General features: G+C 45.9%; 1 protein-coding gene across 1 annotated transcript in view; it reads right to left on the bottom strand.

Moving 5' to 3' along the window:
* C5 (complement C5) overlaps nucleotides 1-16,873 on the bottom strand; it is a 48,996-nt gene that overhangs the window by 10,923 nt on the left and 21,200 nt on the right. Inside the window, exons 18-31 of the mRNA XM_075834588.1 lie at nucleotides 16,697-16,787; nucleotides 16,547-16,626; nucleotides 13,648-13,787; nucleotides 13,116-13,334; nucleotides 9,043-9,103; nucleotides 7,846-7,935; nucleotides 6,870-7,082; nucleotides 6,060-6,135; nucleotides 5,593-5,752; nucleotides 5,076-5,171; nucleotides 2,115-2,292; nucleotides 1,177-1,382; nucleotides 934-1,086; nucleotides 534-596 (exon numbers count right to left, since the gene is read on the bottom strand). Coding sequence (XP_075690703.1) covers nucleotides 534-596; nucleotides 934-1,086; nucleotides 1,177-1,382; nucleotides 2,115-2,292; nucleotides 5,076-5,171; nucleotides 5,593-5,752; nucleotides 6,060-6,135; nucleotides 6,870-7,082; nucleotides 7,846-7,935; nucleotides 9,043-9,103; nucleotides 13,116-13,334; nucleotides 13,648-13,787; nucleotides 16,547-16,626; nucleotides 16,697-16,787 — 1,826 coding nt within the window. The remainder of the gene's footprint in view (nucleotides 1-533; nucleotides 597-933; nucleotides 1,087-1,176; nucleotides 1,383-2,114; nucleotides 2,293-5,075; nucleotides 5,172-5,592; nucleotides 5,753-6,059; nucleotides 6,136-6,869; nucleotides 7,083-7,845; nucleotides 7,936-9,042; nucleotides 9,104-13,115; nucleotides 13,335-13,647; nucleotides 13,788-16,546; nucleotides 16,627-16,696; nucleotides 16,788-16,873) is intronic.

Raw genomic sequence — 16,873 nt, 5'->3', positions numbered from 1 at the left:
CGAAAAACGGCGCGATAATTGCCGCGAAAATCGGCGTGCAGGGAGAGGAAAATCTGCCTCAAAGTTCCAAACGGAATTTTGAGGCAGATATTCCTCCCCCAAAATACTCCGTGTGAACATAGCCTTATTTTCGCAGATTTTTTCACCCGCGGCCACTGAGCACTGCGAGTAAAAAACGCCGCACAATACGCTTTCTCTGCCTTCCGTTGATGTCAATGGGAGGTCAGAGACGTAAATGCCCTAAGATAGGACATGTCGCTTCTTTTTCCCGCGAGACGGTTTTTCCGCTTGCGGGGAAAAAACGCCTCCACCTCCCATTGAAATCAATGGGAGGCATTTCCGGCCGTTGTTTGACGCGTTTTCTGCGTCAAAAAACTCAGTGTGAACTTACCCTTATTTAAATTTCCCAAAACATTCCAATTATCTGTATGAACGTGTTCCGGTCAGTGCTGGGTCCCCCCGACACAGCGCTCAATCACTCACAGAACGCAGGGTGTTATAAGTAAAGCCCCGTCTTCTGGGATTATACGTACGTTTCCTGTAGCGATCCCTCTGGCGCTCTTTGTACTGACGGTGAGATCGTCTAAAATCGGAACCTGGAAATAAAAGCGTCAGCTCCTTACGTGTACAATGATCTCCTGCGTCTAATGCCTGTTATCACACTGTACATGTACCCAACTACAACTCCCAGCATGCCCTGAGAGCCGGGGTCCAGTGGCTTAGTTATTCGGTGTTACGACGGTCAGCACAGTGACATCCGCTTTAGATGTGACTAGAGGATAAGACCTGATGCAATAGAATAGTGATTGCAGCTTTAGATGAGACCTGATGTAATAGCAGAATTGTGGCTGCAGCTCTGAATGTGACTGGAGTATAAGTCCTGATGGAACGGTAACTCCTTATGCTACAGACCTGTGACCCTGCGTGTTTTACCTCCACCGGCCTCGTGAACGGCTGCTTCTCCGTCAGGCGATAGTTCTGGAACTCCCCGGATTTCCTGTATGACACTTTGACATCCATGTTGAGGGACAGTTTATCGTCCAGGATGGCGACTTCTGTCAGAGCTTCAAGAGCAATAATTGTGTCCTGGCAACGAAAGGGTAAACCGCCCGTGAGCTGTGAGTGTAGCGCGGGCCTCTCGCCGTGACCTCCCGCGCTGTAATCCCCATCATTTACCTGGGTGGAGAAGAATCCGCCGCCGTATCTCTGCTGCTCCTTCAGCCAGCGCACAACCGGTTTAGCGTATTCCTTGTCGCCGTTCTTCAGAATAGTCAGTAAAGCGTAAGCCGTCGTCTCCACCATTCTCGCTGTCTCCGCGGTCGGCGCAGTGTCGTCAGATTTCTTCAATGTATCTTTCCAATATCGGTAAACGGGAGGATAACCTGCAAAACGAGGTAAGAGTCCTGTAATCCGGCATCCAGGGGCCACACGAGGGAAATGACTGCAGAGCCCAGATGAAGCTCCTCCAGGGTAGAACGAAAACGTACGCAGCATTCTAATACGGTTTCAATTCCTCATGTTTAAGATATCTGCTTGCTGTCAGTGGCTGGAAACATCCTTAGTTCTGCACGCAACAATGTATCCACTCTAGACAATATTCTATAAGAACTGATACATTGCAACAAACTTGGTGCTGCCTCTGTGTTTAGCTCACATAGGATTATCTACACGGATACTTTGTAACAAGTCCTGAGCTGTGTGAGCAGAACTAGGTCAGGAAGGATTTTCAGCCTCTGGATGTAAACAAGAATGTTCGCTTTCACTGACAGCAAGCAGAGATCTTCAATTAAAGCAGACAACCTTCTTTTATTTTTAAACCTAAAATTTATAGAAGGGATATTTTGAATGTGCTCGGTCTCCACTGGTGAAGCTGCGGTACAGGGGGTGCTGTCAGGGTGGACCCCCGTCTACATCCCATATACTTGCAGTCAGCTCGGTAGAGAAGCGGCTTCCAGACACTTCTGTTCCCCTGTGGCAGCCGCTTATCTCGCAGCAGAACAGACCATTGAGCACGGTGACCTCACGCCTGCGCGGTCCTGGTTATCCCCGATCCCATAGACATCAGACTGTAGTAATTGTACGTGTCTGGCCCCAGCCCTGATCCGATCACTTACCGACTCCCAGACTCAAGGCTTCACCCTTTAACTTTCCAAAAGAGTAATGTTTACTCTGCAGCGTGGCCTCGGATACGGCCAGGGCGTAGGCGGTCACCGCTAGCGAGAAGGTGGTCTGTGCATTCGACACGTGTCTGGACAGATACTCAATGGCGAGGTTCAGTGCGTTCTCCACTTGCTGCATAAAAGAGACAAGAACGTTAATAAAAGCCGGGGGGGGGGGGGGCTTTTATTAACTATATACATGACACACTATACATACCCTATATTATATACATGACACTATACATACACATACCCTATATTATATACATGACACTATACATACACATACCTTATATTATATACATACACATACCTTATATTATATACATGACACTATACATACACATACCTTATATTATATACATACACATACCCTATATTATATACATTACACACTATACATACCCTATATTATATACGACACATTATACACGCCCTTATCCTATATTATATACATGACACACTATACATACACATACCTTATATTATCTACATGACACTATACATACCCTATATTATATACATGACACTATACATACACATATCCTATATTATATACATTACACACTATACGTACGCTATATTATATACATGACACACTATACATACACATACCCTATATTATATACATACACATACCCGATATTATATACATTACACACTATGCATACACATACCCTATATTATACACATGACACTATACATACCCTATATTATATACACGACACACTATACATATCCTATATTATATACACGACACACTATACATAGACATATCCTATATTATATACATGACACACTATACATACCCTATATTATATACATTACACACTATACATACACATACCCTATATACTACATACTATACATACCCTATATTATATAAATGACACACTATACATACACATATCCTATATTATATACATTACACACTATACATACCCTATATTATATACGACACATTATACACGCCCTTATCCTATATTATATACATGACACACTATACATACACATACCTTATATTATATACATGACACTATACATACACATACCCTATATTATATACGACACACTATACATACCCTTATCCTATACATGACACATTATACACGCCCTTATCCTATATTATATACATGACACTATACATACACGTACCCTATATTATATACATTACACACTATACGTACCCTATATTATATACATGACACACTATACATACACATACCTTATATTATCTACATGACACACTATACATACACATATCCTATATTATATACATGACACACTATACATACACATACCCTATATTATATACATGACACTATACATACACATATCCTATATTATATACATGACACACTATACATACACATACCCTATATTATATACATGACACTATACATACACATACCCGATATTATATACATTACACACTATGCATACACATACCCTATATTATACACATGACACTATACATACCCTATATTATATACACGACACACTATACATATCCTATATTATATACACGACACACTATACATACACATATCCTATATTATATACATGACACACTATACATACCCTATATTGTATACATTACACACTATACATACACATACCCTATATTATATACATACACGTACCCTATATTATATATACTACATACTATACATACCCTATATTATATACATGACACACTATACATACACATATCCTATATTATATACATGACACACTATACATACCCTATATTATATACATGACACACTATACATACACATATCCTATATTATATACATTACTCACTATACATACCCTATATTATATACATGACACTATTCATACCCTATATTATATACATTATACACAATACATACCCTACATTATATACATGACACTATACATACATTACACACTATACATACCCTACATTATATACATTACACACTATACATACCCTATATTATATACATACACATACCCTATATTATATACATGACACACTATACATACACATACCCTATACTATATACATTACACTCTATTCTATATGTACACATGCCCTATACACTATACTATATATACACATACCCTATACTATATAAAATTACACTCTATACTATATGTACACACACCCTATACTATATACATTACACTCTATTCTATATGTACACATGCCCTATACACTATACTATATATACACATACCCTATACTATATAAATTACACTCTATACTATATGTACACATGCCCTATACACTATACTATATATACACATACCCTATACTATATAAATTACACTCTATACTATATGTACACATACCCTATACTATATACATTGCACACTATTCTATATGTACACATACCCTATACTATATACATTTTGCTCTATTCTATATACACACATACCCTATACTATATACATTACTCTATTCTATATGTACACATGCACTATAATATATATACACATACCCTATACTATATATATTGCACACTATTCTATATGTACACATACCCTATACTATATACATTGCATACGATTCTATATGTACACATACCCTATACTATATATTGCAACTATTCTATATGTACACATACCCTATACTATATACATTACACTCTATACTATATGTACACATACCCTATACTATATACATTTCACTCTATTCTATATGTACACATACCCTATACTATATACAGTACACTCTATTCTATATGTACACGTACCCTATACTATATACATGTCACTCTATTCTATATGTACACATACCCTATACTATATACATTACACTCTATTCTATATGTACACATACCCTATACTATATACATTACACTCTATTCTATATGTACACATACCCTATACTATATACATACTTTACACACACAATATATTCGTACATTATACTGGGAAACTTACGATGACAGGACACATGTGGAAAGCCTTTTGGATCCCGGTGACCACGTACGCGGTGAGGTATAGGGTCTTCTCTGAAGCTTCTTTGGGGATGGTGCCCTGAAAATACAATGTAGAATGGACATTCAGCGAGTAAGGGGTACGGGTCTCTTATAGAAGCGTGTTCCTCCTATATCCATATAATGACTCCACTATTGAGGAGACCGGGAACACACTCCCCCCAACATTCACATAAATGGCAGTTATACAAATATATAGAAAACCGCTTGCTGAGGCAGAATGGGGATATTTAAAGGGCCGGTGCATTCTTATGGAAGTGAAGCTTCAGCATTGTCTCCTGAAATGCTCTGTAACTTTCTAATAGACTTAGAATTTCAATTGCTTACTGTTTTCAAAATCTCTGCTTGCGGTCAGTGAATGTGGTCATCTCGAGGCCGAATACCCATCCTGACCCGGTTCTTCTCCTCTTACCACTTGCAGCAATATCCGTTGTATTTACCACCCGCCGTCTGGTCCTCACCTGTAGTTTTATTGGTTGGTTGCCGGATTTTTCCTGGAAGGATCCGTCTCTAGACTGACAGTTTTCGATCAGCCACAGGAGAGTGTTACACACGGACATCTGATCGATCGAGACGTAATGCTGAACGTCGCCAAAGATGCGCAGAGCAAAGGCGGTCATCCTGCGGAGAGGAGGAAATCAGCAGAGAAATCAGCCCCGGGCGTGGGGTCTGCCATATCCCAGACCTGAGCGACCGCCACACACCCTCAATAAGATCTCATTCCGAATTGTGGATCATAGTTTGCCCCCCCGCGGTCCTGTCTATTGAGGTGCCTACGTGTCAGTGTTCACTGTAGTTCTCGCATTCTGTTCATGAACCAGGAGGATATTGGCTTTGTAAAGCACTGCAGCCACCCGCATCTTTCAGCTAGAAGTGTGGGCTCCCCGATTACGTGATGGACTGCAACCCCTTGTGTCCCTGTACGTACCAGGTGCTGGGGGCGCTGTCCCTCCACAGACTGTACGAGTGATCCCTGTTTCTGAATGACAGGACACTGGAAACCCCTACAATGAAGGAAGCATTAACATTAAATACTCAGCGGGGGGACTGGACACAGATGAGAGGGGGGACCGGACACAGATGAGAGGGGGGACCGGACACAGATGAGAGGGGGGACCGGACACAGATGAGGGGGGGACCGGACACAGATGAGGGGGGGGACCGGACACATGAGGGGGGGACCGGACACAGATGAGGGGGGGACCGGACACAGATGAGAGGGGGGACCGGACACAGATGAGGGGGGGACCGGACACAGATGAGGGGGGGACCGGACACAGATGAGGGGGGGGACCGGACACAGATGAGGGGGGGGACCGGACACAGATGAGGGGGGGGACCGGACACAGATGAGGGGGGGGACCGGACACAGATGAGGGGGGGGGACCGGACACAGATGAGAGGGGGACCGGACACAGATGAGGGGGGGACCGGACACAGATGAGAGGGGGGACCGGACACAGATGAGGGGGGGACCGGACACAGATGAGGGGGGGGACCGGACACAGATGAGGGGGGGGACCGGACACAGATGAGAGGGGGGGGGGACCGGACACAGATGAGAGGGGGGGGGACCGGACACAGATGAGGGGGGGGGACCGGACACAGATGAGGGGGGGGGACCGGACACATATGAGGGGGGGGGGACCGGACACAGATGAGGTGGGGGACGACCGGACACAGATGAGAGGGGGGGGGACGACGGGACACAGATGAGAGGGGGGGGGGGGGGACTAGCCTTCTTTTAGCTTTTTCTTCATGTTCAGCTGAGAGGCGAAGATGTTGTCCCCCAGGAGGCTCCACTGCTGCTCGGTCTCCAGGTAGTGATAGACGTAGAATATTGGCGCCACTCTCGCCAGCTCCATCTCTGCGCTGCCCTTCGGGATGCTGACCAGATACTTCACGCCGTTCTCATTAAGCACCGTGTCGATCACCTCGCCCAGAATGTTTCCTGTGGTTATAGTACAGCTCCAGGTCACAGGCGGCTCACACCCAGAGCTGCATTTACTATTCTGCTGTTACATGATGTCTTATACTCCAATCACATCCAGAGCTGCATTTACTATTCTGCTGTTACATGATGTCTTATACTCCAATCACATTCAGAGCTGCATTCACTATTCTGCTGTTACATCATGTCTTATACTCCAATCACATCCAGAGCTGCATTTACTCTTCTGCTGTTACATCATGTCTTATACTCCAATCACATCCATAGCTGCATTCACTATTCTGCTGTTACATCATGTCTTATACTCCAATCACATCCAGAGCTGCATTCACTATTCTGCTGTTACATCATGTCTTATACTCCAATCACATCCATAGCTGCATTCACTATTCTGCTGTTACATCATGTCTTATACTCCAATCACATCCAGAGCTGCATTCACTATTCTTCAGAAATAATTTGCTCTATTTTATACTGATTCTACAATCTCGTCTTATCCTACAGTCACATCCAGAGCTGCATTCGTGGTACTGCTGGTTTCCAGTCAGCTCTACATTATTAGACATCATTGCTGCCCCCTGCTGGTTCAATGTCTACACAGAGCAAACTGCTGTGCTGCATTGTAAGACGTGTAGTGCTTATAAAGTCCAGTCTGAACGCTGCATTATGGGAGTTATTGATGACAAGCAGTTGGGCGGAGTAATATATCTGGTAGTGTATGCTGGGAGTTGTAGTTCTTGCTTTGAACATCAGGAGGAGTTACCGTTGATAGAGAAGATGCGGCTGATCCTGGACTTGGGCACGACGTTGGCGGGAATCTTGTAGTGTAAATCCTGCTGCCTCTTAGTCACACCTGAAGTGAAGAATCAGCAGTGAGAGAGGACGATCTGTGACGGACCGAGGAGCTGACAATCAGACTGGACCGTAAACATCTCCTACAATCCATATGGCGACATCATGGCCGTATGTCAAGCCACCAATCTGTTTTATCATATAAATGCGGATAGATTCTAAACCATTTCCAAGATCTCTGCTTGATGTCAGTGAATAGAAACCTTCTCGCTAGCATCCAGAAGCCGATAACCTGTCCTGACCTAGTCCCACTCACAAAGCTGACAGACGTTACGATCTACAAATGTAGTAAATTCTCAGGAGCTGGACTCCAGACTGATACATTGTAACAAACTATGAGAACAGGAGAGAGATTTGTGTTGCTGCGTTTAGATCACAGAGGATTGTCGTGACTGGATACAACTGTAACTAAAAGGCCCTTTTACAATCGGCGGGTGCAGCGAACACCAATCAGCGAGACCTGGTTGATCAGCGCTCGTTTGCTCCTGTCACACGGAGCGGAGGATGGGGAGGAGCGCTCGTTATTCCGATCCCTTGTCCCCGTCCATTATCACCATGTCGGCAGCGAGACTTCCTGTTTACACACCGAGATGCGCTCCCGACAACCAGAATATGTCACTAGTTAAAACGATACGATCAGAAGATGATCCAGCGTTTCCTCGTTCGTCTCCGGCGGCCGCTCCTCGTTCGTCTCCGGTGGCCGCTCCTCGCTCGTCTCCGGCGGCCGCTCCTCGCTCGTCTCCGGCGGCCGCTCCTCGCTCGTCTCCGGCGGCCGCTCCTCGTTAGTCTCCGGCGGCCGCTCCTCGTTCGTCTCCGGCGGCCGCGCCTCGTTAGTCTCCGGCGGTCGCTCTAGGTTCATCGCCGGCGGTCGCTCCTCGGTCTATGAAGGCTTGTCTGCCCGGTAATCGGCCAGTGTAAAAGGGCCTTTACCCTCAGCTGTGTGAGCAGGCCTAGGTCAGGCCTGGTTTACAGCCTCTAGATTTAAACAGAGTGGCCATTCACTGACAGCTAGCAAAGATCTTGAAAAAGTCAAACATTATACAATAAAAACATTTCATTTACATATAACAAGAGTTCCGCTCCACTACTCCCACCCTCCAGCACCTACCGCGGAGACCCTGCGGATCCAACGTAAATCCAGCACTCAGCTCCATTTTAATGCCTTCCGGCTGGAAAAGAGCAGAAGGTCACATGGTGCAAGGACAGAGGGTCACATGGTGCAAGGACAGAGGGTCACATGGTGCAAGGACAGAGGGTCACATGGTGCAAGGACAGAGGGTCACATGGTGCAAGGACAGAGGGTCACATGGTGCAAGGACAGAGGGTCACATGGTGCAAGGACAGAGGGTCACATGGTGCAAGGACAGAGGGTCACATGGTGCAAGGACAGAGGGTCACATGGTGCAAGGACAGAGGGTCACATGGTGCAAGGACAGAGGGTCACATGGTGCAAGGACAGAGGGTCACATGGTGCAAGCACAGAGGGTCACATGGTGCAAGGACAGAGGGTCACATGGTGCAAGCACAGAGGGTCACATGGTGCAAGGACAGAGGGTCACATGGTGCAAGGACAGAGGGTCACATGGTGCAAGGACAGAGGGTCACATGGTGCAAGGACAGAGGGTCACCAATTAAAACTACACTACACCTGCCATCTAACCCCAGCATTTGCAGTGCAGGTGAATACAATCTATTGTTCTCTGTTATCAGACATGTCAGGCTGGGGGAGGATGACTGTAGGACAGGTGAATACAATCTATTGTTCTCTGTTATCAGACATGTCAGGCTGGGGGAGGATGACTGTAGGACAGGAGAATACAATCTATTGTTCTCTGTTATCAGCCATTTCAGACTGGGGGGAGGATGACTGTAGGACAGGTGAATACAATCTATTGTTCTCTGTTATCAGACATGTCAGGCTGGGAGAGGATGACTGTAGGACAGGTGAATACAATCTATTGTTCTCTGATATCAGACATGTCAGGCTGGGGGAGGATGACTGTAGGACAGGTGAATACAATCTATTGTTCTCTGTTATCAGACATGTCAGGCTGGGTGGAGGATGACTGTAGGACAGGTGAATACAATCTATTGTTCTCTGTTATCTGACATGTCAGGCTGGGGAGAGGATGACTGTAGGACAGGTGAATACAATCTATTGTTCTCTGTTATCAGACATGTCAGGCTGGGAGAGGATGACTATAGGACAGGTGAATACAATCTATTGTTCTCTGTTATCAGACATGTCAGGCTGGGTGGAGGATGACTGTAGGACAGGTGAATACAATTTATTGTTCTCTGTTATCAGACATGTCAGGCTGGGGGAGGAGGACTGTAGGACAGGTGAATACAATCTATTGTTCTCTGTTATCAGACATGTCAGGCTGGAGGAGGATGACTGTAGGACAGGTGAATACAATCTATTGTTCTCTATTATCAGACATGTCAGGCTGGAGGAGGATGACTGTAGGACAGGTGATTACAATCTATTGTTCACTGTTATCAGACATGTCAGGCTGGGAGAGGATGACTGTAGGACATGTGAATACAATCTATTGTTCTCTATTATCAGACATGTCAGGCTGGAGGAGGATGACTGTAGGACAGGTGGATACAATCTATTGTTCTCTATTATCAGACATGTCAGGCTGGAGGAGGATGACTGTAGGACAGGTGGATACAATCTATTGTTCTCTGTTATCAGACATGTCAGGCTGGGAGAGGATGACTGTAGGACAGGTGAATACAATCTATTGTTCTCTATTATCAGACATGTCAGGCTGGAGGAGGATGACTGTAGGACAGGTGAATACAATTTATTGTTCACTGTTATCAGACATGTCAGGCTGGGGGAGGATGACTGTAGGACAGGTGGATACAATCTATTGTTCTCTGTTATCAGACATGTCAGGCTGGGAGAGGATGACTGTAGGACATGTGAATACAATCTATTGTTCTCTGTTATCAGACATGTCAGGCTGGGGGAGGATGACTGTAGGACAGGTGATTACAATCTATTGTTCTCTGGTATCAGACATGTCAGGCTGGAGGAGGATGACTGTAGGACAGGTGAATACAATCTATTGTTCTCTGTTATCAGACATGTCAGGCTGGGGGAGGATGACTGTAGGACAGCTGAATACATTCTATTGTTCTCTGTTATCAGACATGTCAGGCTGGGGAGGATGACTGTAGGACAGGTGAATACAATCTATTGTTCTCTGTTATCAGACATGTCAGGCTGGGTGGAGGATGACTGTAGGACAGGTGAATACAATCTATTGTTCTCTGTTATCAGACATGTCAGGCTGGGGAAAGGATGACTGTAGGACAGGAGAATACAATCTATTGTACTCTGTTATCAGACATGTCAGGCTGGGGGGAGGATGACTGTAGGACAGGTGAATACAATCTATTGTTCTCTGTTATCAGACATGTCAGGCTGGGGGAGGATGACTGTAGGACAGGTGAATACAATCTATTGTTCTCTGTTATCAGACATGTCAGGCTGGGGGGAGGATGACTGTAGGACAGGTGAATACAATCTATTGTTCTCTGTTATCAGACATGTCAGGCTGGGGAGAGGATGACTGTAGGACAGGTGAATACAATCTATTGTTCTCTGTTATCAGACATGTCAGGCTGGGGGGAGGATGACTGCAGGACAGGTGAATACAATCTATTGTTCTCTGTTATCAGACATGTCAGGCTGGGGGAGGATGACTGTAGGACAGGTGAATACAATCTATTGTTCTCTGTTATCAGACATGTCAGGCTGGGGGGAGGATGACTGTAGGACAGATGAATACAATCTATTGTTCTCAGCTATCAGACATGTCAGGCTGGGGAGGAGGATGACTGTAGGACAGGTGAATACAATCTATTGTTCTCGGTTATCAGCCATGTCAGGCTGGGGGAGGATGACTGTAGGACAGGAGAATACAATCTATTCTCTGTTATCAGACATGTCAGGCTGGGGGGAGGATGACTATAGGACAGGTGAATACAATCTATTGTTCTCTGTTATCAGACATGTCAGGCTGGGAGAGGATGACTGTAGGACAGGTGAATACAATCTATTGTTCTCTGTTATCAGACATGTCAGGCTGGGGGGAGGATGACTGTAGGACAGGTGAATACAATCTATTGTTCTCTGTTATCAGACATGTCAGGCTGGGGGATGATGACTGTAGGACAGGTGAATACAATCTATTGTTCTCTGTTATCAGACATGTCAGGCTGGGGGAGGATGACTGTAGGACAGGTGAATACAATCTATTGTTCTCTGTTATCAGACATGTCAGGCTGGGGGGAGGATGACTGGAGGACAGGTGAATACAATCTATTGTTCTCTGTTATCAGCCATGTCAGGCTGGAGTGAGGATGATTGTAGGACAGGTGAATACAATCTATTGTTCTCTGTTATCAGACATGTCAGGCTGGGAGAGGATGACTATAGGACAGGTGACTACAATCTATTGTTCTCTGTTATCAGACATGTCAGGCTGGGGGAGGATGACTGTAGGACAGGTGAATACAATCTATTGTTCTCTGTTATCAGCCATGTCCGGCTGGGGAGAGGATGACTGTAGGACAGGTGAATACAATCTATTGTTCTCTGTTATCAGACATGTCAGGCTGGGGGAGGATGACTGTAGGACAGGTGAATACAATCTATTGTTCTCTGTTATCAGACATGTCAGGCTGGGAGAGGATGACTGTAGGACAGGTGAATACAATCTATTGTTCTCTGTTATCAGACATGTCAGGCTGGGGGGAGGATGACTGTAGGACAGGTGAATACAATCTATTGTTCTCTGTTATCAGACATGTCAGGCTGGGGGGAGGATGACTGTAGGACAGGTGAATACAATCTATTGTTCTCTGTTATCAGACATGTCAGGCTGGGGGGAGGATGACTGGAGGACAGGTGAATACAATCTATTGTTCTCTGTTATCAGACATGTCAGGCTGGGGGAGGATGACTGTAGGACAGGTGAATACAATCTATTGCTTCCTGTTATCAGCCAATTAAACGGTTTAATGAGAAGATAATTGCATGGTGACAACTAATATGTATGGGCAGTGCGATAATACTGAATATTGGATCTCTGCTCTGATTGTGGGTGATGGGGGCACTTACACGATTTGGAATCATTTTCCCGTTTCCTTGGAACCTACCTCGACCCGCAGCATTTTCACCACTCTCTCACTTTTGAAGGGGACGTTTAGGGTGAAGGTGATGGGGTGCAAGCCAAGCTCCAGGGGCAGGATGTTGTACGTGAATGTCCGGGGCACCTCCTGCTCAAAGTCCTCGCTGCAGCTCATTTTCCCGCGCAGGATGCTCTTCGAGTCACTCACCAAGCAGATTTCTTTGCCCACAGACACTTGGACGCAGCCCTGTGAGGTGACAGCAATGCAGCAATTATTATGACTCTTAATCACCAGGTAACTCTCAGAGAACCCAAATGTCATAATTTCTTCTGGAATTTCATTTAGCAGGTCTCATGCTGCAAACATTAGAAGGGACGGCTGGTTCTGGGAAAGCTGGGTGACAAGCAAAATGTCCGCCATAACAGATTCCAAACCTGCCTGTTATCTAAGAATACACCACCCCACCCCGCCCCTACAGCACGGTATAACTAGGAAGACATTCAGGGGACTCAGAAAGCTGAACTACCCATCAGCGGAATAGAGGAGGACGAGGACTTGCCTTAGCTCTGGAGTTCTGGTAGTTGTAGACAGTAACCTGGATCTCCACCTGTTCCCCTCGGATGACGGAGTACGGCAGCTGCACATCTATGAACAAGTCTTTAAACACGGTGATCTGAACCGGATCAGCAACGCACAAGCCTGCAAAACCACAAGCAACACCGTCTAAAACCAGCAATAAAGGCTGCTGCTCTCTGGTGTGGCCACTAGAGGCACTGTTACATTAGTCTACAATATTTAGCCATTTATGGGGTGAAAAAAGGGGTCTACGTTCACTTTGCCACTAGGGGGCTGTTATATTACAGTTTACCTTTCCTTGACCACTAGGGGGCTCTGGTGCATTACAGTTTACCTTTTCCTGACCACTAGGGGGCTCTGGTGCATTACAGATTACCTTTTCCTGACCACTAGGGGGCTCTGGTGCATTACAGTTTACCTTTTCCTGACCACTAGGGGGCTCTGGTGCATTACAGTTTACCTTTTCCTGACCAGTAGGGGGCTCTGGTGCATTACAGTTTACCTTTTCCTGACCACTAGGGGGCTCTGGTGCATTACAGTTTACCTTTTCCTGACCAGTAGGGGGCTCTGGTGCATTACAGTTTACCTTTTCCTGACCAGTAGGGGGCTCTGGTGCATTACAGTTTACCTTTTCCTGACCACTAGGGGGCTCTGGTGCATTACAGTTTACCTTTTCCTGACCAGTAGGGGGCTCTGGTGCATTACAGTTTACCTTTTCCTGACCACTAGGGGGCTCTGGTGCATTACAGTTTACCTTTTCCTGACCAGTAGGGGGCTCTGGTGCATTACAGTTTACCTTTTCCTGACCACTAGGGGGCTCTTGTGCATTACAGTTTACCTTTTCCTGACCAGTAGGGGGCTCTGGTGAATTACAGTTTACCTTTTCCTGACCACTAGGGGGCTCTGGTGCATTACAGTTTACCTTTTCCTGACCACTAGGGGGCTCTGGTGCATTACAGTTTACCTTTTCCTGACCACTAGGGGGCTCTGGTGCATTACAGTTTACCTTTTCCTGACCAGTAGGGGGCTCTGGTGCATTACAGTTTACCTTTTCCTGACCACTAGGGGGCTCTGGTGCATTACAGTTTACCTTTTCCTGACCACTAGGGGGCTCTGGTGCATTACAGTTTACCTTTTCCTGACCACTAGGGGGCTCTGGTGCATTACAGTTTACCTTTTCCTGACCACTAGGGGGCTCTGGTGCATTACAGTTTACCTTTTCCTGACCACTAGGGGGCTCTGGTGCATTACAGTTTACCTTTTCCTGACCACTAGGGGGCTCTGGTGCATTACAGTTTACCTTTTCCTGACCAGTAGGGGGCTCTGGTGTATTACAGTTTACCTTTTCCTGACCACTAGGGGGCTCTGGTGCATTACAGTTTACCTTTTCCTGACCACTAGGGGGCTCTGGTGCATTACAGTTTACCTTTTCCTGACCACTAGGGGGCTCTGGTGCATTACAGTTTACCTTTTCCTGACCAGTAGGGGGCTCTGGTGCATTACAGTTTACCTTTTCCTGACCACTAGGGGGCTCTGGTGCATTACAGTTTACCTTTTCCTGACCACTAGGGGGCTCTGGTGCATTACAGTTTACCTTTTCCTGACCACTAGGGGGCTCTGGTGCATTACAGTTTACCTTTTCCTGACCACTAGGGGGCTCTGGTGCATTACAGTTTACCTTTTCCTGACCACTAGGGGGCTCTGGTGCATTACAGTTTACCTTTTCCTGACCAGTAGGGGGCTCTGGTGCATTACAGTTTACCTTTTCCTGACCACTAGGGGGCTCTGGTGCATTACAGTTTACCTTTTCCTGACCAGTAGGGGGCTCTGGTGCATTACAGTTTACCTTTTCCTGACCACTAGGGGGCTCTGGTGCATTACAGTTTACCTTTTCCTGACCACTAGGGGGCTCTGGTGAATTACAGTTTACCTTTTCCTGACCACTAGGGGGCTCTGGTGCATTACAGTTTACCTTTTCCTGACCACTAGGGGGCTCTGGTGCATTACAGTTTACCTTTTCCTGACCACTAGGGGGCTCTGGTGCATTACAGTTTACCTTTTCCTGACCAGTAGGGGGCTCTGGTGCATTACAGTTTACCTTTTCCTGACCACTAGGGGGCTCTGGTGCATTACAGTTTACCTTTTCCTGACCACTAGGGGGCTCTGGTGCATTACAGTTTACCTTTTCCTGACCACTAGGGGGCTCTGGTGCATTACAGTTTACCTTTTCCTGACCACTAGGGGGCTCTGGTGCATTACAGTTTACCTTTTCCTGACCACTAGGGGGCTCTGGTGCATTACAGTTTACCTTTTCCTGACCACTAGGGGGCTCTGGTGCATTACAGTTTACCTTTTCCTGACCAGTAGGGGGCTCTGGTGCATTACAGTTTACCTTTTCCTGACCACTAGGGGGCTCTGGTGCATTACAGTTTACCTTTTCCTGACCACTAGGGGGCTCTGGTGCATTACAGTTTACCTTTTCCTGACCAGTAGGGGGCTCTGGTGAATTACAGTTTACCTTTTCCTGACCACTAGGGGGCTCTGGTGCATTACAGTTTACCTTTTCCTGACCAGTAGGGGGCTCTGGTGCATTACAGTTTACCTTTTCCTGACCAGTAGGGGGCTCTGGTGAATTACAGTTTACCTTTTCCTGACCACTAGGGGGCTCTGGTGCATTACAGTTTACCTTTTCCTGACCAGTAGGGGGCTCTGGTGCATTACAGTTTACCTTTTCCTGACCAGTAGGGGGCTCTGGTGAATTACAGTTTACGTTTTCTTGACCACTAGGGGGCTCTGGTGCATTACAGTTTAATCAGTTATCCGTTATTATAGGTTACTCTGCAGTGGCAGACATTTTTATTGCACTCGCTTCTGTTCCGCACCTTTGTCTGACATGCTGATCCCCTGAATCTCCCACGTGGTCAGAGAGTCTGGAAGGGTCAGGCCGATTTCCTTGAAGCCTCTTCTAAGGAGAGAATAAAGATTTCAATATCAGCGTTGCAGACCCCGCCCACATCAATGCAGCGAATTACCTGTCAGAGATGAAGAGCTCCTCCCACAACCAACTTTCCGGAAAAAAGCTCCGAATTTCTGGTTCATCTAAATCCAAAACCGTTCTGATAACTAAAAAAGAAGAAGGAGAGGACGATATGCAGAGTGACATGACAGGTCAAACACCCAGCTTCTCCAGAGCCCTGAATGACACATCT

Source organism: Rhinoderma darwinii, chromosome 8, assembly GCF_050947455.1.
Source record: "Rhinoderma darwinii isolate aRhiDar2 chromosome 8, aRhiDar2.hap1, whole genome shotgun sequence".
Classification (NCBI taxonomy): domain Eukaryota; kingdom Metazoa; phylum Chordata; class Amphibia; order Anura; family Rhinodermatidae; genus Rhinoderma; species Rhinoderma darwinii.
The sequence above is the reverse complement of the archived record's forward strand: the minus strand, read 5'-3'. Positions and strand labels throughout refer to the sequence as shown.